The sequence below is a fragment of the Diorhabda carinulata genome, chromosome 2 (assembly GCF_026250575.1).
Source record: "Diorhabda carinulata isolate Delta chromosome 2, icDioCari1.1, whole genome shotgun sequence".
Lineage (NCBI taxonomy): Eukaryota > Metazoa > Arthropoda > Insecta > Coleoptera > Chrysomelidae > Diorhabda > Diorhabda carinulata.
The window spans coordinates 14949945-14975987 of NC_079461.1; the positions used below are offsets into that span (position 1 = coordinate 14949945).

At 28.0% G+C, this 26043-nt stretch overlaps 1 protein-coding gene across 4 annotated transcripts in view; it reads left to right on the forward strand.

The window, feature by feature from the left end:
* Positions 1-26043, forward strand: part of LOC130890699 (S1 RNA-binding domain-containing protein 1) — a 55367-nt gene that overhangs the window by 16578 nt on the left and 12746 nt on the right. For 2 of the 4 annotated variants that reach the window (XM_057794931.1, XM_057794929.1), the window contains exons 5-9: positions 1918-2153; positions 15911-16070; positions 17692-17872; positions 18298-18372; positions 18430-18580. In XM_057794931.1, coding sequence (XP_057650914.1) covers positions 1918-2153; positions 15911-16070; positions 17692-17872; positions 18298-18372; positions 18430-18580 — 803 coding nt within the window. Of the gene's footprint in view, positions 1-1917; positions 2154-15910; positions 16071-17691; positions 17873-18297; positions 18581-26043 lie in introns of all 4 variants that reach the window. The other 2 variants (XM_057794930.1, XM_057794928.1) reach the window with 1 other exon arrangement.

Consider the following 26043-nt stretch of genomic DNA (forward strand, 5'->3'; position numbering starts at 1 on the left):
AGTGAACAAACAAAGAAATAAACAATAATATAAACAAATCGCCGTTGAATAAAAAAACATGTAGAAAAACAATATCAAACGGTTTCTGAGAACCGACGCATTCGCCATACTCTTCCATCATAACCGTTTATAAATTAGTCTGCAAAAATCTTTCCAATTTACATACAAATATGGAATATTTCCAAACTATCTCAAAAACAATAGTCAATTAATTGTTAAAAATTTAAAATCATATATAGAAAAAAACTCATGCGCCAGGAACAAGAGACCAACAATTTTATCTATAATAGGTTAGTACATAAGCTTTTATATGAAGAAATTTTAATCAAAACACTAAATAATTGATACAACAGATGAACTAATTTTTGAAAACAGACAAGTTATTTATAATAAATTATTTCATCAAATCTAAAACAAGCAAGAGAATCAAAGTTAGTTAAGTAAAATAGCCAAAATTTATTCCATTACATAATCTGCTAGTGATATCGATGAGGTAATTTTTATTATTATAAGAAAAATATGTATTATTAAAAATGAACGTTATTAATTCTATTAGAGTTTGCAATTTTTACTTATATCATTCCATTTGTGTTGTAGAGCTGTTAGATATGGATTTAAGTAAACATTACAAAAAAGTGTTATTACATTTAATCGGATTAAAAATATTTTACAGTATTGATTATTAGGCTCTAAATTTAGTATTGAACCTATAATTACTAAAAATATTTCAATTAAAACAAAATGAACAAGAAAGAAATATAGTTATAACGAAAACAACCAACATTTTAACTAACCACAATAATGAACCCAAACAATTTTCTATATTTGCAGATCTATTATACAAAACCAAAAAGTTTTTAAAATAAAATCCAAATTTGATAGTCATACCATCTGACAAAGGTAATGTCACAGTTTTAATGGAGAAACAGCAATATTTATATTTAGATCTATCCAGAGAACTTATTAACAATAATACATCATATATAGAGCCTACTAATGATCTGACTTTTGAAACAACTAATAATTGTAATGAATTAGAAAAAATTTCTGACAATTGACAAAAAAACTAGAGAGAAATAAACGATATTTCTGCTAAGCTCTATTGTAGCACCAATAAACACTCCAATTGAACCTCTTACTGTGTGGTTAATTGAAATTTTGATAAATTCTTATAACTATTATTATTATTATTATTATTATTATTATTATTATTATTATTATATATATATATATATATATATATATATTTATATTATATATATAATTATATCTAAGACTGCTTTGAAATGAATGAAACTTATAATGATATATGTGATATATAGTGATATAGTGATAGATATGAGATAGATATGATCACCACAAAATTATGTTCTTTTAGATTTAGATGAAATATCACTTTCAAGAAATATTCACTTAAATAGGTTTAAATGAAATTGCATTTTTAATAAAGAAACTCTGTAAGAACTAATGACATCTATTTTTAATAATACAAATTTTCGCTCGGAATATATATCAAAAAATTTAGTATTTACTAATAATACTTACTAGTTAAAAAACAAAATGAAGAAAAATATTTTTCTGTTACACAAAAAGTAAGCTTTCAATCATGGGGACGCAGTCAAAATAAGGTAGTTTAAATAATAATAATTTATCAAAAAATTACAGCTTACTTGTAAGTCGGATCTCATATTACACAAATTCACAGGAAAACATAATTTAAAATTATTGTGAGCTATAAAGCATTCATTTGGAAATTGACATTTAGTTAAAATATGAAAATATCAGTTGACCATGATAATTCCATTCCTGAAATTTAATGCTAGTGTTAAGATACTTCCAACATTTATCTTTTATCTGTAATAAATATATAAATACATTTATATTATAATTTCATTTTTATTCACTTTCGTTTTTCAGTATGCTCCTCTTAAGCCAGAAGGAAAAAGAACTCATGCAGAACGAGCTAAAGCCTTAGGTTTGGAACAACCTGCTTTAGATTTATTATATAACACTTCTGATGTAGACCTAACATTTTGGGTTAATAGTTATAAAGAAGACTTAGAAACTCTTACCAAAGTTGAGAAAGGGATCATTCATATCATTGCACATAAAGTAGCAACAGATGCAGATGTTCTCGAATTTTTGAGGGAAATGTGAGTTATTAGTATTCTATTCTATAATCTATTACACCTCTGAGTATATATTTTTATGTTCAAACCAGATGGAAATTAATTATTCGAGGTTATATTTAAAAATTCTTAGCCTACTATAGAACCAAACAAAATTTCAATGTCAAAATATTTTATCACTCAACATATTCTCCTCTTAATTGGATACATTTATTATAGCGAACCTGCAACGTCCCTAGACCTTTAAAAAAATGTTTCTTCTTGCTCTGCAAACCAGACCTCCACAGTTTTATTACCTCCTTGTTAGAAGAAAATTTACGATCTTTTAAACTTTTTTTAGTTGAGGAAAGAGATGATAGTCTGACGGATCCAAATCTGGTGAATAAGGGGGTGTTCTAGTAATTCAAATCCTAAATCACGAATTTTTGCACGGCGCTGCCCTGCAAAAACAAAACACCTTTCGATAGCTTCCCGCTCCAGTTATTGTTCTACCCTTACACCACTGTACTCTACCAAGTACAGATCGAACACGATGCTTCTACCTTTGCACGCTTTTGGTCAACTTTCAAACATTTGGGGATCCATTTTGGAGCAATTTTTCTCATGTCCACATAGACGTGAACCTTATGATGAACGCGATCGTATGGAATATTCAGTTCTTCAGATATCCGTTTTAGCCCAATTCGACGGTCTGATAAAATCATGTCATGAACTGCACCGATATTTTCGGGGACTGACACAGAAACTGGCCTTCCCGATCGGTCATCATCTTCAATGGAAAATTTACCTTTATTTGAAGTTTGAAGCTTGCAGACCAGTTTTTCACGGTCGCATACGAAGGACATTGATCACCAAGGGTATTATATCTTCGTAAATCTGCATACCCCTTAACCCTTTTAAATACAGGTACTTGATGATGGCTCGATACTCCAATAGGTTGCGTATGTCTGGTTTACTTTTTTGACATCAAACTCAACACTGACACTTCTAATAAGTTATTGTTCGTTGCTATGGTAACGCAATATTTTGCTTATGCATGGAAGTGGTCTAGGCTAACTAGATATCAATACTTCCAGTATTAATATTCTCTCAACAGGGGTTGGTTCAGAGAAGCTATTTGTTTAAAAAAGACAATTTAATTTTTTAAGGTATTCTATTACATCTACCTACAATTCTACTTTCTACTTACTATTCCAAATTTAGCTAAGTTACTTTATTATTACCTTCCTGATATTTGTTACTTATCAAGAGAACTATTTTCATATACTTTCTTACTTGTGTAACTAATATATTAATTCTTTTTAGTAGAACTGTCATAAAAGTGACATTTTTAATTACTGTCAAAAACGTTAAGATGACGTTTATAAAGAAACGTGTTAATAGTATACTTTTTACAAGTGTATAATGTAGTTTCTTATTAATTTAATATTAATAATAACTCATACGCGAGTAGAATACTATACTTTATCCAAGACTACCAAATATTTGTATTGTAGTGTTTTTTTGTCAAATTTTGTTACATTGTTAGAACACTTATTTTATTCTAAAAAATATTCCATAAAAAATATTATTGTTAACTTGACTTTTCTGGCAATAAGTTTGATTAGGTAACTTCAGCAGCTTCTGTAATTTCTGGTGGTGTTAAAGATATATATCAATTTTTAGTTGATTTTTAAACATAATTTCGGAAGGATGCAAAAGAGATAATAATTTATCATAGCATTCAATTTCATGCCTCCGACTGCAATTCGGTTTATAATGTTGCAAAAAAGTGAAAAAACTACCGTGCTGATATTTCTAAGTGTACAATATGCAGGTACATTGGTTTGGTACTGTTTCAATTTATGTTTCTGGTTTTAAGTACTTAATCATTGTTTTTTTAAAATACCTTATCATTGAATTTTCATCTTGTTTCAGTCTTTTCAGTTGAGAATTGTAGGTATCCATGCAGGCGGTTTTTTTTGTTTTTTTTATTATTATTTTATTTATGTCTTTTTAGTTAAGATTACGTAACCGGATTAATTCCTTGAATGAGTTTATGTCATGTGGTTGATTAAGCAATTTGTTAGGGTCAAGAGAACTAATAGCAAGTCCGGAGAGAGTCTTCACTCTGCTCAAAGCAACGTAAGCTTGACCTTTTGCAAATAAGTTTCTACTTAAATCTACAACTGCTCAGTCTAAAGTTGTGCCCTGTAATTTATGCACCGTCACTGCCCAGCATAAAATTAAGGGAAGCATTCGTCGCTTTACTACGTAAAGCATCAAATTCTGTAGCACAAGGCTCTATCCGGATTCCAATCCAATATATTTGGGTCATTGAACTCCACAAATACTGCTTGTGGCAGTTCTCCTGGCTCCAACTGCTCTCTGCGTAGTGCTGGCCAATCTATTCGTTGGGTAACATCCATAGCACCGTTAATCAGCCCATGGTTAACATTGATGTTTCGTCTTAGCATGGCTCGAGAGCGTACACCTAATTTGAGTTGGTTTGGTATACCACCTGTTTTATTGGGATCTTCAGGTAAGTATTCATTTCGTGGTTTTCGACCATATGTTTTAGGATCCAATGAGAGATGTCTACAGCACTAACGGTGTATACTTTTGTGAGCTTTTCTAACTTTTCTGTCATAGTCGTGTTATATGCATCAACCAGTCTAGTTGTTAGGAAAATTCTGACAGCTTCTCAATCGTCAAATGGCCCTATCAACAGTATTCTGCGGTTTTCTATGATAAATAACTGCTGCAAGTTCTCCAACGCCAAGACTGTTTAATATGTCCACAAAAGTTGTATCTCCAGCTTGCCTCATATTTTGTGACAACTCACAATTATGAAGATATTTAAATCGCACAAGGCAATTATAATTATAGTAACAACGTAGGTCCGTCCTCGTAATAAATATATTAGTCTTAGATAACAAGAAGTCACAACGATACCGCGTTTTAAAAACCTAGTGGCGTCATCTATCCGAATTGTTTGTTGCGCGCTGACCGATGCTTCATAAGTAATATTAAGAAAACACAATGATACCGCGTTTTAAAAACCTAGTGGTGCCATCTATCTGCACAGGTCTGAATTATTTTAATTAGCTATTTTTTATCGTTCTATTTAATATTAAAACTGCAAGTTATATACCTATTTACAATCAGTGTTTAAAATCCTTCATTTTGATACCCAACTCGATATGCTTGAAAGTAAAAAAAAATTTTTTACCTCACAATATGACGTCCAAAATCCGCTACTTTGGTTTTTTTTAAATGTCTCCTATCTAAGAACTCTTGGGCTAATGAAACGAATCTAATGAAACCTCAAATGTGGAAATCCGTTTAGCGGTTCTGGATATACAAGGTAATAAAGAATATTACATACATACAAGATACGCGTTAAAAACATAACCCTTCTTGGCAGTCGGGTAAATAGTCCAATTGACATGGCTTTGTGGATTTTGTATTACATGAATTGGTTTTAAATTTCTTGCGTTTTTATCTATTTCGTAAAGTTTTCCAAAATCTAATTTAATTTGAATTCGTTGATTTATACATTTGATTATTTAAAAACTTAAAATCTAATTTCGGTAAGATTATTGATTTTCCTTTTTTAATTTGTACATTAGTTGAAAAAATTTTATTTTTTATTTAAATATTACAGTTCTTTGGAATTCTTATGATTGATGGATATTTTGACGATCTGAAGTACATTTAGATAATATTTCAGTCTCTAAATTTGGAATAATTAAAACTTCACTGTTTGTCACTTGTTCTACTATAGTTTCTTGTGGATACTATTTCTTAAAGTATCAAAATATTGTATTAAATTTTCTATTTGCGTATTAGTATTTCTTAAATCTATATAATATATAAAAGTATGCTTAGAATATACAAGCTCATATGATCCTAAATTCACATCATTAACGTTGCAAACATCATATTTCTGTAATAATTTTCGAGAATTCATTTTAGGTTTTCTAATTATGTTCTTACGATAAGTACCAAATGAATAAAATTATTATATGCAAGAAGTGAATGTTTCATTAATTGATCTGGAATCAAATTTTTATTAGTTTCTCTTTAACATCTAAAATATTCAATTAGACTAGAATGAAATATTTCGACAGGTGAATTAGAATTGCTATTTTTTGCAGTGATATAATGTAATTCACTTTTATCTAATTTACAAGTCTTGAAGTCATTGTTCTTGAACTCTGAACCACAGTCACCTGTTATTTTATAAGGTAAACTATGATGACTAATATAGTTCAATAAATTATCAACAATAGAAACTCCTGTTACACTTGAAATGGGATATGCCTGACCGTAACGAGAGATAGGTGCATTTTCGCGTTATTTTTGAATATGAAAGATTTTCTATCCTCATAAATTTGATATATTAAATTAAATTCAATTACTGGAGGGTTTATATCATATTTATTAATTTAACACACTTAATAATTATTAACAAAGTTTTCTATGTCTTCTGAACACATAAGTCTGCTCTGATTAATTTACTTATATCTTTTTTTGTAATGATTCAATTATAAGTGTTATTTGTATTACACTGACTATTATTCATCTTTTTATATTATTTTCTTCTTTTTTCTTTAGTTAAATAAACAAAGTTATGAATTATATTATTAAATTTCTTATATATTCTAATTAATAATAATTTTTTTCATTATTCTAGTTTCTAAAAGTATCTTAATTATTTTATGTATTCTACTTATTTTAATTCCTATTGTTTCTAAATCTTATCGATTCCTATGAATTAATAAACAAGAAAGATCTTATTATAAAAATCCATTTTATAATTTCCTGAATTGCGTACCACTTCAAAGAATGATATTTATTTTTCAAAAAAAGGTTCTTCCACTATCTTTTCAGTTAGTATTGCATTTAATATTTTATTGAAATATTTTAGACTTATATTATCATTATTCTTATCAAATTCTGTGTGAATTATTTCGTAATTAATTTCAATTGCAAATTCAAATTTCTTTTACTTCAATTTCAGTATTCTTTTCATTCATTTTTAATTCATATAATCCTGTATATTGTAATTCTACGTCTAACTTCATTTTATCAAATAATTCTGTTTCTAATTTTCCTTTTGTATCACTAATTATTTTTTTTCCCTTAGAATAGTTTTTCTCAAATACTTTTCCGTTACATTCAGTTTGCCTTCTTCTTCAAATAATTTACCCAGATTTAGTTCTACTTGTTCATTTCTTTCTTCACAATGATTTAAGTCCGATTCTTTCGTTTCTATAAATTTTTGAATTTGTGGTAATGATTTATTAGAAGTAAAATTTATTTCAATTATTTGTTCATTGAATTCCGATTCGCTAGATTTTATAATTTTTCAAAGTATACTAATGGATCATCAGTAGTAAAATTTATTTCTACTATTTCTGATTATTTTTTAGAGGCTCGTTCGAAAATTTACTTTCTGTTTCTTCATTATTATATAATTATTCTGATATAAAATTTGGTTTTTCATTTCTTGATTGGAAATATTTGTTATTAGGACTAGTATTAACATTTCTTGAAGGTCTATCAGTGAGATTTCTAGATGTTGCAGGTTCTAGGTTTGGTAGTCTTTGTATAGGTATCTGGTTTGGCCAGAAAACATTTTTTATGGTGCCAAACACCTTAGCGTTAGTTGGGTAGTTTCGTCGTTGTTGAGGTATTAGGTTTATATTAATTGGTTGACTAGGAAAATTATTATTATGATTGTTATTATTATATCCATTATAATTATTGTTTCGTGGATAGTTAAAATGATTCTATTATGATTATTATTATTATAATACTGATAATAGGGATAATTAGTTAATGACTTATTATCATTATTATTAGTGTATTGATTTTGATTCTTTTTCGTTAAATTCATATTGCGTTTTATTACGCCTGAACACCCTGCAATAAAGGTATTCAGTGCCGTTTTTTCGCAATGATTAATTTGACATCTCTTATCTTATCTTATCTCACTTAAATTCAAATTATTACTTATTCTTTACATAGTTTGACTTTTTAAAAGTTGTAATCAATTTCCAAATGTTGTTAAGTTTTCATTTTTTAATGCTCTTGCTCTTGTTAATTAACTGATTTCGATTTACTCCCTTTACCGTCGTTAGATAGCAATATTGTTTCTAAGAGATCTGCATGAGATTTAACAAAATCTTTAAAATCATCTAATGTAGGAGAATAATTTTTCACAGTTCCCAAAGAGGGCTTACGCTCCTCCCATTCCCCTAATGATGTTTTGTCCAATTTATTTGCAAGTATATAAATTAACAAAGTTTCCCACGATTTTGTAGGCTGTTTTAATATTTGTAATGATCGTAAATGTTTGAAAACTGTGTCTATCATCCGCCTCAATTCAATAGCAGACTCTTCCTTAATAAATGGAATGTTGAATATTGCTTGAACATGGTTGTATATTAATAAATTATTATTGTTGAATCGATTTAGAAGTATTTCCCAAGCTACAGAGTAGTTTACTGCAGAATATTCCAAATATCTAATAACTTGTGTAACTTGTGCAGCTCCCCCTTCTAAAGAGACCCTCAGATAATGGAACTTCTGGATGTCACTGTTAATTGAATGATATCCCTACTAGTAAATCTAAAGAATTATATACTTTCGCCGTATTTCGATAGATTCTAGCAGAATTAACACGATTCGAAACTTTCGACCAAAACAGGATATATGTATAGATATAGATGAAGACTTACATCAAAGAAAAAGTTCTTCGAGAGTATCGTCGACTAGCTCAGATAGTAATTTCCACAAGACGTTATTGAGGTTGATGCTAATTCTTACTTTATCTAGATTCAAAGAACCACAATGTTGAATTGTTTATAGTTGTCCCGTCCGGGATTAATACTTTCGATAAGTTTTATTGAAACTTGCATTCGGTTTTTTACAAGATTTTTATTTTATTTTATATTGGTTGCTAAGAGAAAAAAAACGTTATAACATTCTTGATCATTAACAAAAATGTAAAACTCAAAGATAAACATAATAAAAAAAGATACAAGTTGATCTTCCTGGTTTAAAGCCGTTTTGATAATCTCTTAGTTCTTTCTCTGAAAGTTCTTTCAATCTTTTGTTTATTAAATTTGCCAATATTAGTGTGATTATGTCTGTTCTCCACTCGTCTGGGTTTTTGTTTTGTTTCCATATCTGCTCGATTAGTTAATGAATATGTTTATTTAGTTTTTCTCCACCATAATACCATAATACTATAGAGGAAGACTTAGCGAGAAAGATAGAATCAAAGCAAATAAAGAAATAATGTAAACAGAGTAAGAAGAGGACGAGGTAAAATGCCCAACAGAAAATAAGGTGCAAGACGAAATAAATGATAAAGCCCCAGGAGAAGATAGAATGAGAACCGGAACTTCTTAAATATGGTGGAGAAAAACTAAATAAACATATTCATTAACTAATCGAGCAGATATGGAAACAAAACAAAAACCCAGACGAGTGGAGATCAGACATAATCACACTAATATTGGCAAATTTAATAAACAAAAGATTGAAAGAACTTTCAGAGAAAGAACTAAGAGATTATCAAAACGGCTTTAAACCAGGAAGATCAACTTGTTGTATTTTTTTTTATTATGTTTATCTTTGAGTTTTACATTTTTGTTAATGATCAAGAATGTTATGACGTTTTTTTTTCTCTTAGCAACCAATATAAAATAAAATAAAAAACTTTGAAAAAATCGAATGCAAGTTTCAATAAAACTTATCGAAAGTATTCTGTAAGAATTAGCATCAACCTCAATAACGACTTGTGGAAATTACTATCTGAGCTAGTCGACGATACTCTCGAAGAACTTTTTCTTTGATGTAAGTCTTCATCTATATCTATACATATATCCTGTTTTGGTCGAAAGTTTCGAATCGTGTTAATTCTGCTAGAATCTATTGAAATAGGGCGAAAGTATATAATTCTTTAGATTTACTAGTAGGGATATCATTCAATTAACAGAACTTATTATAGGTAAAATAGCAGTATTTTATTTAGTAAACCAATCAGTTTAAACGAAAAATGTCTTCTATTGGCCTAGGAAAATCTAGGAAAATTAACAACTAAACGGAAATCATTAAAATTTAGACTTGTCAGTCAGTCAATCAGTATCAGTTACCTTGATACTTTTAAAACTAAATTATTTGATACAAATGTTACTGAGTTACCGACTAGCTACCAAAAGTACGAAATTTGCTCGAGTTTCGAGACACATTTGACTCCTTAATTCATACGAATAATTTAATCAGTGACATCCAAAAGTTCCATTATCTGAGGGTCACTTTAGAAGCGGGAGTTGCACAAGTAATTTATTAATATACAACCATGTGCCAGCAATATTCAACATTCCATTCATTAAGGAAGAATCTGCTATTGAATTGACCTAAGGTCACCAACGCTATTCAATATAATATTGGAAGTCATTGTGAGAAACGCAGGATTACAAAATAAGAACATTATAACAGACAAAACACAGATAGTAGCATACGCAGATGATATAACTATCATAGCAAATGAAAGAAGGGAATTAATAAAGGTATTGAACAAATTATAAGAACAAGCAAGCAATTACGGACTGGAAATAAATGCAGAAAAAACAAAATATATGAAAATAGGGGGAAACCAGAGAAGAGAGCAAACTAACTGAAAACTCACAAATACAATTTAGAAACAGTGTCGACCTTTAACTATCTAGTAATAATATTGGGACAAACAGCCAGAGACAGGATAAAGGAAAGGATACAAAAAAGGTATCAAGCCTATGGAATAAACAAAAACCCATTTAAAAACAAAAACATAACCAAACAAAACAAAATAAAAATGTACAAGACACTAATAAGACCAGTAATCACGTATGCGATGGAAACAACAGTAATTAACAAAAGAGAAGGAGATGAACTTAAAAGAACCGAGAGAAAGATAATGAGAATTATAACAGGTACATACATAACACAGGAGGGAGAAAGGAGAGCAAAGAAAAACGAAGAAATAGAGAAAGATCTGGCGACGGAAAATATAGTGAGATACATAAAAAGACAAGATTCAACTGGGCTGGGCATATAATGAGAAGAAAACCAAGTGAAATGATCAAAATAATAACGCAATGGACCCCATTATGGCCAAGGAGAAGGAGCAATCCGAGAATGACTTGGAGAAACGAAATAGAAGAGAACATAAGAGTACTTAATATAGAGAACTGAGGGGCAAAATGCCAGAATAGAAAGGAAAGGAAAATAATAACAAAAGCAGCCAAGATAAACGATAAACTATAAAGAAAACAAAAATAAAAAATGAGTAATCCACCTCAAAAAAGGATTTTAAAGCGCATAAAGCAATAGTCATAATCCAAAGGATTGAAAGGCTTGATGATGATGAAACTTATATATACTAAACATACTTTTGTATAATACATAGATTTAAGAGAAATTCATAAGCAAATAGAATATTTGAAACAATATTTTTGTACTTTAAGAAATAGTTTAATACAAGCAAATGCAACAAATCCTACTTCGTACCATAACCTGGCTGAACAAATAATGAAAAGAACAAAAATTTTAATTCACATTTTAAACAGAAAATCAGAAAATATTTATCCACATATTAAATTAAAAAGAGGTTGAATGAATGATGAAGAGAGATATGATAACGCGATAGATGTTCTACAACAAAATTAAAAACAAATAATTCTACAAGTAAATCTACAAATATCATTACTTAAAAAATGAATTGATCATTATAATTAATCTATATAATAATTTAAAACAATTTTATTACATTTTATAGTACAATTTCATAAATTAAACTGGATTGTCAAAACTAAATTACACTAATTGATAATATTACATTACAATTACATTTTCCAAATTAAATACAATCCATAGTTCAGTAATATCTAGTCAAGAAATTTTGGAAATGATGAAATATTTAAATACTATTTATAACGAGGAACAAATTCCAAAATTTAATAATATCATCTCTTTCTGGGCTCTCAAGTAATTTTTTACAAATCCAGGATAATCTTTGCTACACATGCACCAATATTAATATACCAAACCTCTGAATTTTTCCGCTTATATCTCGACATCCAGGATCAAAAAAATATTTATTTCTTCTCAACCTTACTTGGCCAAGAATCCAGAAGAAGTAATTTTGGTTAAAGAAGAATGTCCCGTTTTGGAAGAAACATATTGCTAAGAAAAATTTAAACTTAATAGATAAAATTACAAAAAACATAAAACCGATTCATGAAATACAAAATCTACAAAGCCATGTGTCAATTGGACTATTTTCAATAATAGCAATAATTTGTGTAATTATTTCAATATTTCTGTTAATTCGAAAATTTAAAGGAAGACTTTTAAGAAATCAGAAAATTGAAGAAAAGAAGAATATAAATTTGAGGAAAGAAGAACAGAACAAGATCTGAAAAATACCTCCGTTATTTTTGTAATAGGATTGTTGTACACATTTAATGGATGTTGAGTTCATTCGCTTATAAAATTGTGAATTGTGTTTTTTTTAATAATAAAATTTTTGAAAACGACTTTTCGAAAATTAAATATATAATTAGCGGACGTATAAAAGGTACATTATACAACAGTTGTGGACAAAAATATTTTGACACTAATGTCAAAAATATTTACAACGTTTTTAACCAAATAACAGTAAACGGGACATAATGAATTTTTAATGGGACTTGCTAGTTTTATTAAGATTTAGAACAATCGCTGATATTAATACCTGATAATTTAGTAAATGTTGAATTAGTCGAGCTGCCAATTTAATTAACATTGGCAGCCATTTCATGTAATGAAGTATATGTATCTTTGCAGCTTGCAGTCGGGATCATTCTTTCAACAACTGCCATTTTATGAATAGTAGATTGATTGATGTAACCCTTAGCTACTGTTGTACACTTCTGTCCTCCGTGCATTTTTCTTTTTGTTGTATGAGTCTACTAGCCAAGAAAGAGAAACAGTGACCCGTATTTTTGTTTCTCCGGTAGATTCAAAAACTCTGTTATCGAGGAAAACATTTTCCCGTACATGTTTTTACTAACTTAGTTCGTAGCGCATTCATGATTTGAGTATTCCGATTAATATCAACTGAATAGTCTAGTGCAGCGTATTTATCGAAATAGTTTTTATATATTTTCCAGTAATACAAAAAGAATGACCTCTTCTTGTTTTAGTGTTTGTAATTTGAATTATTGAATATGTATCTATTAATTGCACAACTCCTCACGGCAGGCTTCGCATTTACTAAAAATAGTAGCAACTTTTCCGATCCATTAAGTACTTATTGATACCTTATGTAATGATTTAATATATGATTATAAATCTTAGAAGAATGAATTCTCACAAACATAAGAGTTTTTTGGACTATAACCCTTATTTTCCATCTTCAAGAATACTATTACTTTGAAATATTTGTTTACATCGACGAAAGTACTCGAGTTTATCATATAAAACTTCTCCACAATGTTGACGAATTCCATTGTTTCGATTTCTCCTCTACCTCCAAATAGGTGGGCTCCTTGAATTCTCATTTTATACTACTTTTTAAAATTAGATTATGCAATATTATATTACTATGCCGTTTTTTTCGATAATAATTCAAATGTAGGTTTTTTGTAGGATCTTGAATATCGCCAGAAATATTATAAGGTTCATCATTGCTAGTCTTCATAATGTGACATTAATTTTGAACACTAGTATGAACTTTTAATCAAAAACGTGAATAATTGTAAACAACATTGATTTGTGACAACCAAGGCTATTCAGCGTCATCAACATTTTTCCTAAAAATTACTTTCACTTGTAATAAATAACTTTAATCGTCATAGACAAGAGTTGAATAACTGTACCAATCTTGTGGTACTGTTTAAGAAGACTAATAGTGCAGACATTCAAGCTCAAAATGGTATCAAACCTCCGAATTCTTTAATGCAACTCTTGAAAATTTATAACTAAGCTCATCTTACCCTCTACATCAAGATCTACATGGTCGCAAGGTGTGCAGATTGTTTTTAGGGGGTGAAAACCACCCCTTACCGAAAAATACCAATATTATAGTTTTTCCTACTTTTTTTCAATTCAAATGTTTTTCTATTATGCAGCATAAATATCTTAACATATTGTATAATATAAAATTTATATATTTTGAAGTATCAACCTTTAAAAATCTTTAAAAACTACGCTTCTGATGAAAATAATATAGGAAAAAATCTTATAACGATTTAAAACATTGCAATTTCATTTTTACTGTGAAAAATTCATAGCATTTTAATAAACTTTAATTGGTTATTAATTTTTATTATTCAATCATCAAAAACTACCCCTTTGCAGAGAAAGAAATAAAAATAAATCTAATGACCGCCAATTTTTTGTTTTTTTTTGCATTTTTTTAGTATTAAAGTTTCTTGTTTCTGCTTGAAGTAATTTTTGCACACTTCGGCACCATGTAGATCTCGATCTCGATACACACCTATCATCTGTCAACATTTCAAATAAATCAGTGTTGCATTAAATAATTCGGAGGGGAAATGCTTGAATATCTGGCCTATAATAGGTCAATATATACAGTTCAGTTTGCAAATATTTCAAATATAGGGGAATATGGGATAAGAATATCAAACTTCTGAACTTCCTGATTTTGAAACATCAAGCTTTGGAGTATTGTACAATTAAAATTTTAGTAGCAATTAAATTCAAAACAAAAAATTAAAATAACCAGCCATTTTATATACTATCAAAGCATTTTGGCCATCGGAAAAGACGACGAAGATAACATGAAATTACAAACATATATAGACCTGATTAACACCTGGACTAATAGATGGCGTATCAAGTTGAACGAAAACAAATCTGCTTATGTTAAATTTATGAACAAACAAAACCAAAATATCCTAGTAAAAATAAATAATGCTCATATTCCTTATACCAATAATGCTAAGTATCTGGGAATGACACTTAACGCTAGACTTCGCTGGAGAGTTTAGGGTAAAAATAAACGCGAAAATCTAGGTATAGGATATAAAAAGATGTATTGGCTTCTAGGAAAGAACTCCAAATTGTCCACACACAACAAACTGCTTCTCTACAGATATTGAAAGAAGTGTGGACCTATGGCGTACAACTTTGGGGTTGTGCGAGTAAAAGTAATATTTGAGTGATACAAGTTTTCCAAAATAAAATATTAAGGAACATCGTTAATGCACTTTGGTACTGTCGTAACAGGGTACTCAATGTAAAAACTGTTAACAAGGTTATAGCCAAATTCGCCAGTAGCCATGAACAACGGATGGGAACATGGGAACGTTGAGGTTATCCAACTCCTCGACAATACCCATTTATCGAGAAGGCTTAATAGCATCGAGCTGTTTGAGTTAGTTTAAATGATTGTGTTAGTTAAAAGCAAAGTATTGTGGAAATATTAAGCAACACGTAAACGGTAGTGTTGATAAAATTACTAGAGACTAAGGTATACTAATGAGTAAGATCTTAGCATTGAGTTAGGTTAGAAAAAAATGCTTATTGATCTTTATTGTCAGACTGTAGAACAGAAAAATATATACTTGGGTATTTTTTTAACAAAAACAAATTGTTGAATATATTTTTTTCCTTTTTCCTAAATTAACATGTCAGTAGTTTATTATGATCTTTTCACATACTGACTGGTCTATCTATCAATAACTGATTAAAAGATGATAATAATAACGAAATAATTTCATATTTTTATGCATTTTCAGTCGAAGGGATAGTAACATCACAATTGAAACCAAAAAAAAGCAATCCAAACAAACCGGGGAATCGAAGAAAAAACAAATCTCAGAAGAATCAGTAGATGAATTGAAATACAAACTTTATTTTGATTTCAAAAATACAATACACAACATTAAACCTCATCAGGTATTTATTTTTCCAATTTTTCACCTTTTAAACCGTTTTATATTTAAATTTTTGAATAAATGTTCTGGTTTTTTTCTTTATAGACATGATTTTTGCTCTAACTTGAGTCTTTATCAACATATTAACTGACTTTGCCATATGGCAACGACATGCACACTTCAAATAGTTCTCGGTGGAAACAAGACTGACTGACTGACTGACTACGTGTCGTCACCACACATATTTATACAGGTAATCGTCTCATCTGGAATTTCCGTTAAGAACAATCTGGATAATTGTTCTGGGCTATTACTATCAAAATAGACATTGCTCTGGACGTCAAAATTTCTAACCTCAAAAATAATAGTTATACATCTCGTCAAGAGATGATGCCAGACAACTCGTAAAACTATTATTTTTCTTGCAACTTTTTACTCCTTAGACCTTTTTATACGTTTTTCTTGATAATCGTTTTTATTTTGGGTCTCTTTTGATAGATAATTAGTTTCAAAAAAAAGGTGAAAATTGAAGTTTTGACCTTTTCCGATCTTCTATCAAAATATGGCTTCATATTGACAATTGAAAATTGCCATAATTACATTAATAGATTGCCTACAACATGAACATAATTTTGTCTTAGTTGTCCCATTTCAAAAATAAGAAGTGGTCATCAATTAAATCATTTGTCATTGAATTGATATTAGTAGAATAAAATTATAAGTTTAACTCCAATTGTTTAGGTCTTTTTTATCATTTACAACAATCTTGTTCCTAGGTACTTAATATATAATGTTACTTTTTTTCTTTTTGGGTATTTTAAACATTATTTTAGTGAAATATTTAGATAATGTCCTTTATGACTTATGTTGGTGTATTAAACATTGTTTGTGAAAACGGCAAAAGCGCTTAAAATAAAACTTCAGTTTGCTACAAATGATCAGCGACGTAGGGTGTTGTATCGAAGAATTATATTTTATTATAAAAAATGAAGTTTCCACTTGAGCATGTAAGTTTCTTCCAATCAAAGTGTACCCCAACAACTTATACTAATATATAATAGTATCTAAATATTTTCATCAATAAGTTATTTATAATTTTTTCAGGATAATTATTTTCTTTTAATTTAAATAAAATTTATAGATCCATTTTATAAATTTTAATGTAATCACGAATAATTGGATTAATGACTGCTACATATTTTTGAAATGTAACAACTAAGGAAAAAATTTTTTTTGTGGTTATAATTTCATTTTTTGTTTATGTTGAAAGTGATCTATTTATTAATATAGATATGCAATTGTAAATGTTGAAACCTATTTTGATACCTGTTTTTTGAAATCAATTTTTTATAAAAAGAGACTAATTAATGCTTTTTCAAAAAATACTATTTTTCACCATGACAAATATTTTCTATCCTCATTTGTCAAATTTTAATATACAAAAATGAAGCAACTATCATTTCAAATTATTTATTCAAATTGAAATTTACAAAATAAAAATATTTTTTTTCGACAAACTGAAACATGATACAATATAATTCTAAAAAATCGGTACTTTTTGCTACTTTATCAATTTAGAAAAAAAATATTTTTCCTACTATGATTATCTTTCATTGTGAAAATTTAATCTTGATTTTTTGTAGGTTTTGGCCATCAACAGAGGTGAACATTGTAAAATATTGTCAGTGAAAATAAGTATCCCGAACTTTGTAAAAGATAGATTCCACCAAATTTGTTCTAAGAAATGGATAAATCATGGTCGATATAATGTAAATAGGAGACGTATATTGGAAGAAGCTATGCAAGATTCATATATTCGACTAGGTAAGCTATCAGTTCAATAAATTAATGCCAAGAAATTTGATACAACTTCCAGTTTTAAAAAATATGTAAGTATTCAAACGGAAAGAAGAATAATAATTCCAATATTGAAGAAAAGGTCTATAGTGTTAATGTAAACTTTTTATTACTATTAAAATTATTTATTATTTGTACTTGTCATTGTCTCATAAGTTGTTTTTGGAATTAATTTCACGATATAATTACAGTTTTCATTAGTTCAATCAATAGATACTAGAAAAAAATCCCATATATTTTAACATTTAACACTAATATAATGGAAATATCTACAATAATCTTCTTGGTAGAATAATATGAAAATCTTCTGAATTTATATTAAAGATTCTCTATTCAGAATATCACTTCATAATTATTTATGTGTAATTGATTATCTAATTTTATCTTTTTAGTTCATCCGTTACTGGTAAGAGAAATACGGACAGAGTTGAATACTATGGCAGAAAAAGCATCATGTGACGTTTTTAGTAAAAACTTGAAACAAATATTATTAGCAAAACCAATAAAAGGACAAACCATTTTAGGAATAGATCCTGGTTTTGCTCATGGCTGTAAGATAGCAATAATATCACCCACAGGAATAGTATTGGATCATGGAGTTATTTATCCCCATTCATCCCAATATAAAAAAGCTACTGCTGAAAAATATTTGAAAAATATGTTACATAAGAATAAGTGAGTGGTTTTATTCCAACATTAGTTGTATACTATTTTGATTTCAGAACTTGGTATAAAAGATATAATAAAAAAACTGAGGTTTAATTATATACATCAGAACTGACTATGGATTGTTGACAAAATATCTAATTACTAACAACTATATATATAGGGTGTTTCAAATTAAGTGCGCACTATTGTTAACTTTTTTAATATTCTAGATGCGAAGTCGGTTAAATTAGCAAAGTAGTAGTATTTTTCACGCTAATTAAGACAGAAAAATAATTGCTTATACCGTTTTCGAGTAAATCGGAAAAATAGGATATTTTTGGCTCAAATTTTTCCAAATTATTTGCAGAATATAAAAGCTTCTATACAACATTAGTGTAAAGTTAAAAATAACCAAGTGATTAACCTATTCGTCTTTCTAACAAGTTGGCTGTCGATATTTATCCTTTTGACAAGTTGGCGGTGTACGTCAAACAAAAAACATCGTTTCGTGCATCAGAGGATTACACTGCTGTCAAAGAACATGTCATTTGTATTAGTCTATGTGGATTAACCACTTTGGAATGAGCGTAATATTCAACATCAGGCTCATATTGGAATGCTAGTCGAAGAAATGAATCTGATGTAAATGTTCGAAAAATTTGTTGGCGTTGTTGGTCAATGCTTCTACGCCTGTTTACTATGAATCTGCGCGTTTCTCTTCATTCTAATTGTCTTTGTTGATATCGTTCATCTCGCGCCTCTTGCGATAGTGATTCACGTAACTGCGCCATGCTTGCACGCACATTATTTTGTTGGACTTGTTCGCCAGACCTTCGTGCTCGTATATCTCGCATGAATGTTGAATTGGTTGTTCTACGACTCAAATTGGCCCCCCTTTACGTCTTTTTGGCATTGCTGACTGTACTGAAATTTATTTTCCATTTTTGACTTGGATTTTCTTTAAAGTGTGTTTTTTTAGTTTTTTTAAACTATTATTTATTTCTGGTAATAAATTATTATTATTATTATTATTATTATTATTATTATTATTATTATATTGTATTCATTTGTTTATTATTTGACTTACCTTTCACAATAATGAAAAAGGTATATTTATTAAACTCGTACACGCTTATTAAAACTATTTTCAAAAAGCGTTAAGTTCAATATATACAGGTACGGTAATGGTCGTTGTTGGCGGGAGATCACAGCACGTGTTTATTTATATGAGATCACTTATTAAAATAATCCGTATAAGTCACTGCTACGATCGATACACAACGAAAACTGTATATTGAGTAAGACAGGAGACCGGCTTCCTTCTCATCCCTACTCCGTGATGTTTGCTGGATGAGAGGTGACCCAGGTAGACATCTAGCGGGGACAACTGATCGATTGATCGTTGATCGGTTATCGACTGGTGAAGGCGGAAGATCAAATTGAATTGAGAGAAAAAAAAAAGAAATTATTAAAAATAAAAATCGCGATGGTAAAATAGGGGTAGCTTGTAAAGGGTTATATGTATATATATATATATATATATATAAATCAATTCAGTTCCTTTCACTTCATCTGGTATGACAGTATCAGTTAAATTTTCGATCCATTTTGATTTTATTTCATTTGTATTTTTAGCTATAGGTTGTTGTTTTAATATTAGGTTATCAATTTTCTCAATATTTTTTTCCTTGCATTTATTAAAAAGTGATTCAGTTCTTTCTTGACATTTTCCTCAAATCTTTTAAAAATATTAATGGGAATTACTTCACTTCTTTTAGTTGTTATGATTTTTGAGTAATTTTCTTATTAGAGTAGTTGATTCGGTAATAGATAGTTGTATGATTTGAGAAATAAACTTAGATAAAACGTAATTTTGATATTCATGCTGCATGCGACTATTTGTAAATTTTATATGGGACAATAATTTTAAATTTAGAAATTTAGGTATCAATTTATCTTTTTTGCATCTGGAACGGAATCTAATACAAGAAAAAGAGAATTTTTAGACATGGTTCACATTTATAAAAACTAAAAAGCTATAAATGATAAAAAAGACAAAGTAAAATTTATAGCTCTATTTTGTAAATTCTAATAAAACTACAAATAATTTGATTGATTGAGTACTGCTATTTGACAAGTAAGGACTAATGAAAAATTAATTTTTCTTATTAGAACATTTAGTATTTTGATTTTATTCTTATTTTTATGTTCATGATGTAGCTGATCTATTGATAAATATAAATATGCAAATTGTCGATGTCAATATCATATTTTGATAAAGAATTAAAGAAAAGTCGAAACCTAACGTATGCTAAAGTAAAAATAATCAACTATATTGGATGGTTGTTACTGTTTCTGTATCGACAGACCAACAAAAAACCTGTTTTTGTCTTCACCGGTGTTTTTGTAATGCAGGACGGCGCGAGCATATATTTATGGCTACAACAGGAATGTTTCTATTCAACAATTTTTTTTACGTCAACAAAGCAATTTAGTTGCATAAAATAATTGCGGAAATTATATATTTCGGGTTTCGAAATTTATTTTTAAAAATTTTATTTTGAATATTTGAATGAATACAATTAATCTCAAGATCGAACTAATTATAAACATTAAATATCATCGAGTTGTTTACAAACATCTTATTTATAGTAAAAATAGTGCTGATACATATTTACGTTATTTGATACAAAAATAGAATAATTGCTGATACATGTTAATGATATTTGAGACAATGGTGTTGTTTTAAAAATGTCCTTCAAAAATTCTTCATATGTAACTCCTCCATCTTTAAGAATGAAAAATGACGGAGGTATTTTTCATCTTTTGTTTTCCTTCCTCTTCTAATTCGATGTCTTCTTTCTTCATTTCTTCTATTTTCTGTTTTCTTACAAACTTATATTTATATTTACGAATTATCCAAAATATTATTAAAATTATACAAATTATTATTATTACAGTAAATAGTCCTATTGATATATGGCTTTGCGGATTATGAATTTCATGGATTGGTTTTGTATTCTTAGCAATGTTATTAATTTCATATAATTTATTAAAATCTATATTAGTTAAATTAGGAGATTTATAAATTTGATTATTCAAAAATTTAGAGTTTAATTTCGGTAATATTATTGATTTCCCTTTTTTAATTTGTACATTAGTTGAGAAAATTTCACCTCCTATTTGAATATTACAATTTTTTGGAATTTTTATAAGTGATGGATACATTAATTTAAAAAAACGGTCTGAGACACATTTAGAAATTACGTCAGTTTCTAAATTTGGAATCACTAAAAGTTCATCATTTGTTACTTGTTCCAATATTGTTTCTTAAAGATTAATTTCACTAATAACACAATTTTTACCGGAATGTCCATTTAAAAGTTCAACAGTACAATTATCTTGTAATTTGAGAGTCTCTTTACAATAGTGTTTTTCTTCTAACTCGGGGCATTCTTCTTTGATGAAAGTAACTTCATTTTGACTTCTGGCCAAGTAAGGTTGAGGAGGGATAAATATTGTATGGTTTTGAATTACGGGGTATAAATGGAAAAATTCATAGGTTTTAGGTTTTAGGATAGGAACATGGGTAGCAAATATTATTTTGGATTTGGAAAAGGTTACTTGTGAACCAAGAAAGAGATAATATGTCAAAATATTACTAAATTTTGGTATTTGTTCTTCATTGTAAATAGTACTCAAATATTTTATTATTTCTAAAATTTCTTGGCTTGATATAACTGAACTGTGAATTGTATTTAATTTAGAAAAAGTTATTGCATTTTCAATATTATCGATCAATGTAATTAAACTCTGACAATCCAGATTAATTTGTGAAATTGTACTTTAAAATGTTATAAAATTATTTAAAGTTATTATTTTGTTTTCAATTGAAATGTGAAATTTCTCTATATTATTAAAAAGTTTCTGTTGATTATCCCATAGAGTCGTAATCGACTTGTTATAATGATCAATTAATTTTTTATGTAATGATATTTGTAAATTAACTTCGTTTATTATTTGTTTCTGATTTTGTTGTAGAACATTTATAGCGTTATTATATCTTTCTTCATCATCCGAATCTATTTATCTATTTTGCCTACAGCATTTATATGTGGATAAATATTTTCTGATTTTTTATCTAAAGTGTTAATTAAAATTTCTGTTCTACTCAAAGATTGTTCAGCTAAGTTATGGTATGAAATAGGATTTGTTGCGTTCGCTTGAGATAAATTATTTCTTAGGTTATAATAATATTGTTTTAAATTATTGATTTGTTTATGAATGAATTCTTAATCTATATAGTAGATGAAAGTATGTTTAGTATGTATAAGACTACTAGTTCCTAAATTGATAGGTAATAATAAGTTATTTACGTTCGTAACTGTTATGTCTTCCGTCTTGATCGTCTTGTAAAGTAATAGTAACGTTAATACTATTGTCAGCTTCATTATCTGTAACAATTTTTTTTGTTTTAGTTTTTTGGTTTTCTAATTATATTTTTATGATATGTTCCTTTGTTTGTTTCTAATAATATGCCAGAATCTTTTACAATTTCGGCTTTTTTGAATTTAGGTAGTTTCTTGTCTCGAAATTTTGTTTTTATGTAGGCTATGTCCTGATTTTCATAGGATAAGGGATCATTTCTATTTTCGTTTCTCTTATTAATTATTTTTTTTTTAATGTTAGCATTTCTTTCTTTAATTTTTTCATATAGTAATTTTGATGTTTCCTTGTGATTTTGTATGTAATTAGATATTATTAGGTAATCGTCTGAGTCGAATGGATCAGGGTTATTTATATGGCCTTTAATAATTTCAAATGGTGTGAATTGCGTTACCGAATGAATTGAATTGTTATATGCTAATATTGAGTGTTTTATCAATTGATTGGGAGTCAAATCTTTATTATTTTCTTTTATGCACCTAAAATGTTCAATTACACTGGAATGAAAACGTTCTACGGGTGAATTAGAATTGCTATTTTTAGACGTGGTATAATGTAACTCAATTTTGTGTAATTTGCAAAAATCTTGTAGATCATTATTCTTAAACTCTGAACCACAGTCAGCTGTTATTTTATAAGGTAACCCATGATGAGTAACGTAATTTAATATATTATTAACAACTGAAGTTCCATTCACACTTGACATTGAATATGCTTGACCGTAAGAGAAATAGATACATTTTCTCGTTATTGTTGAATATGAAAGATCTTCTATCTTAATAACATTGATATATTAAATCAAATTTAATTGAAGGGTTTATATTATATTTATTCATTTAACACAATTCACAATTATTAATAAAGTTTTCTACGTCTTCTGAACTCATAGGTCTATTTTATTTTTCCGCCAATTATAAGTTTCGTGCCAATTATAATTTTCGTTAATTAGTTGTTTATCTTCTTTCAAATAGTTAAAGTTTTGAATATCATATTGGTTTGTTTCAAATGGTTGGACTTTAAGAGGTTCATTCAAAATTCTATAAATTGTCTTAAACGTTTCATTTGTGTTACATTGATTGTAATTTAAATTTTTATATTATTTTCTTTTTCCATTAGTCGAATAAGCAAAGTTATGAATTATATTATCAAATTTCTTATATATATTCTAATTAATAATAACTTTCTATTATTATAGTTTCTAAAAGTTTATTAATTTAATTTTTTATATTTTACTTATTTTATTTTCTATTGAATCTAAATCTTATCTATTCTTACAACATAATAAAAAAATAAGAAAGTTCTTTGCATAAAAATCCATTTTATAATTTCTTGAATTGCGTACCATTTCAATGAATGATAATATTTATTTTTCCAAAATTGTTCTTCTATTAACTTTTCATTTAATATAGCATATAATTTTCTATTGAAATATTTTAGACTTATTTCATTATTATTTCTATCAAATTCTTTGTTAATTGTTTCATAATTAATCTCTATTTTCTCATTTTCATTATTCATATCTCTTTTATTAATCATATTATTTTTATTTTGTATGTCCAATATATTTGTATTTAATTCAGATTTTATAACATAACATTCTTTTTCTAATATATCATTATCTATTTTTATAACATCATTTATATCTTGTTCGTCCATTGTCTCATCATTATTTATTTGATTTATTTTTCTATTTAATTCTATTACATTTTCTTTTACTTCAATTTCATTATCCTTTTCATTCATTTTTAATTCATCTAATTCCGTATATTTTAATTCTACGTTTAATTCCACTTTATCAAATAATTCTACTTTTAATTCTCCTTTTATATTATTATTCATTTGTTCTACCATTATAATATTTTCTTCTGAATTCTTTTCTGTTACATTTAATTTATCTTCTTCTTCTTTATCAAATAGTTTACTAAGATCTAGTTCTACTTGTTCATTTATTTCTTTACATTGATTTAATTCCGATTCTTTCGTTTTTATGAATTTTTGGTGATGAATTATTAGATGTAAAATGTATTTCAATTATTTTTTCACTAGGTTTTGACTCGTTAGTTTCTATAAAATTTTCAAAATATGTTAATGCATCATTAGGAGTAAAATTTATTTCTTCTATTTTTGATTCTTTTTCCGAGGCTCTTTTCGAAAATTTACGATTCGATTATTATCTTCGTCGGACTCAAATAAATGTTGAAAATCAATTATTTCTTCCTCTTCCTCTTCTTCGCTATTTTTATAATTATTATTATATAATTCTTCGGGTGTAAAATTCGGTTCATTTCGTGATTTGAAATATTTGTTATTATTTGTATTATTATTATTATAATTATTATTTATACGTCTACTAGGTCTGTCAGAAAAATTTCTCGATGTCGTTGACATCGGTTCTGGTCTAGGTAAACGATTTACAGGTATTTGGTTCGGGCGGAAAACATTTTTCCTATGACCAAATACTTGCGCATTCGTTGGGTAGTTTTGTCTTCTTTGCGGTATTGGATTTACGTTTATAGGTTGACTAGGGAAATTATTGTTATTATTATTATTATATTTTTCATTATAATAGTTGTTATTATTATATCTATCATAATTATTATTATTAGGTTGTCGGTAGAAAGAATTATGATTATGTTGATTGTTTCTATTATTTCTTGTTTGATTCATTTGAACATTATTATTATTATTATTATATTTAACTTTAGGTTCGTAAAATTGACCATAAAGTTTTTCGAAATTTTCAAATTCGTCTACGTAAGCCATAGCGTCTTCTAGAGAGCTAGGCTTTTTTAAATACATGTTGTTACGTATAACGCCTGAACATCCCGCAATAAAGGTGTTCAAAGCTGTTTTCTCACAGTGATTAATTTGACATCTTTTATCAATCTCTCCTAGGTTTAAATTATTACTGATAATTTGTATAGTTTGACTTTTCAATAATTGCAATCTATTACCAAATGCTATTAAATTTTCATTTTTAAATGGTCTCGTTCTCGTTAATTCTTGCAAAATACAATCCAAATCGCGCCTATCTGCAAAACACT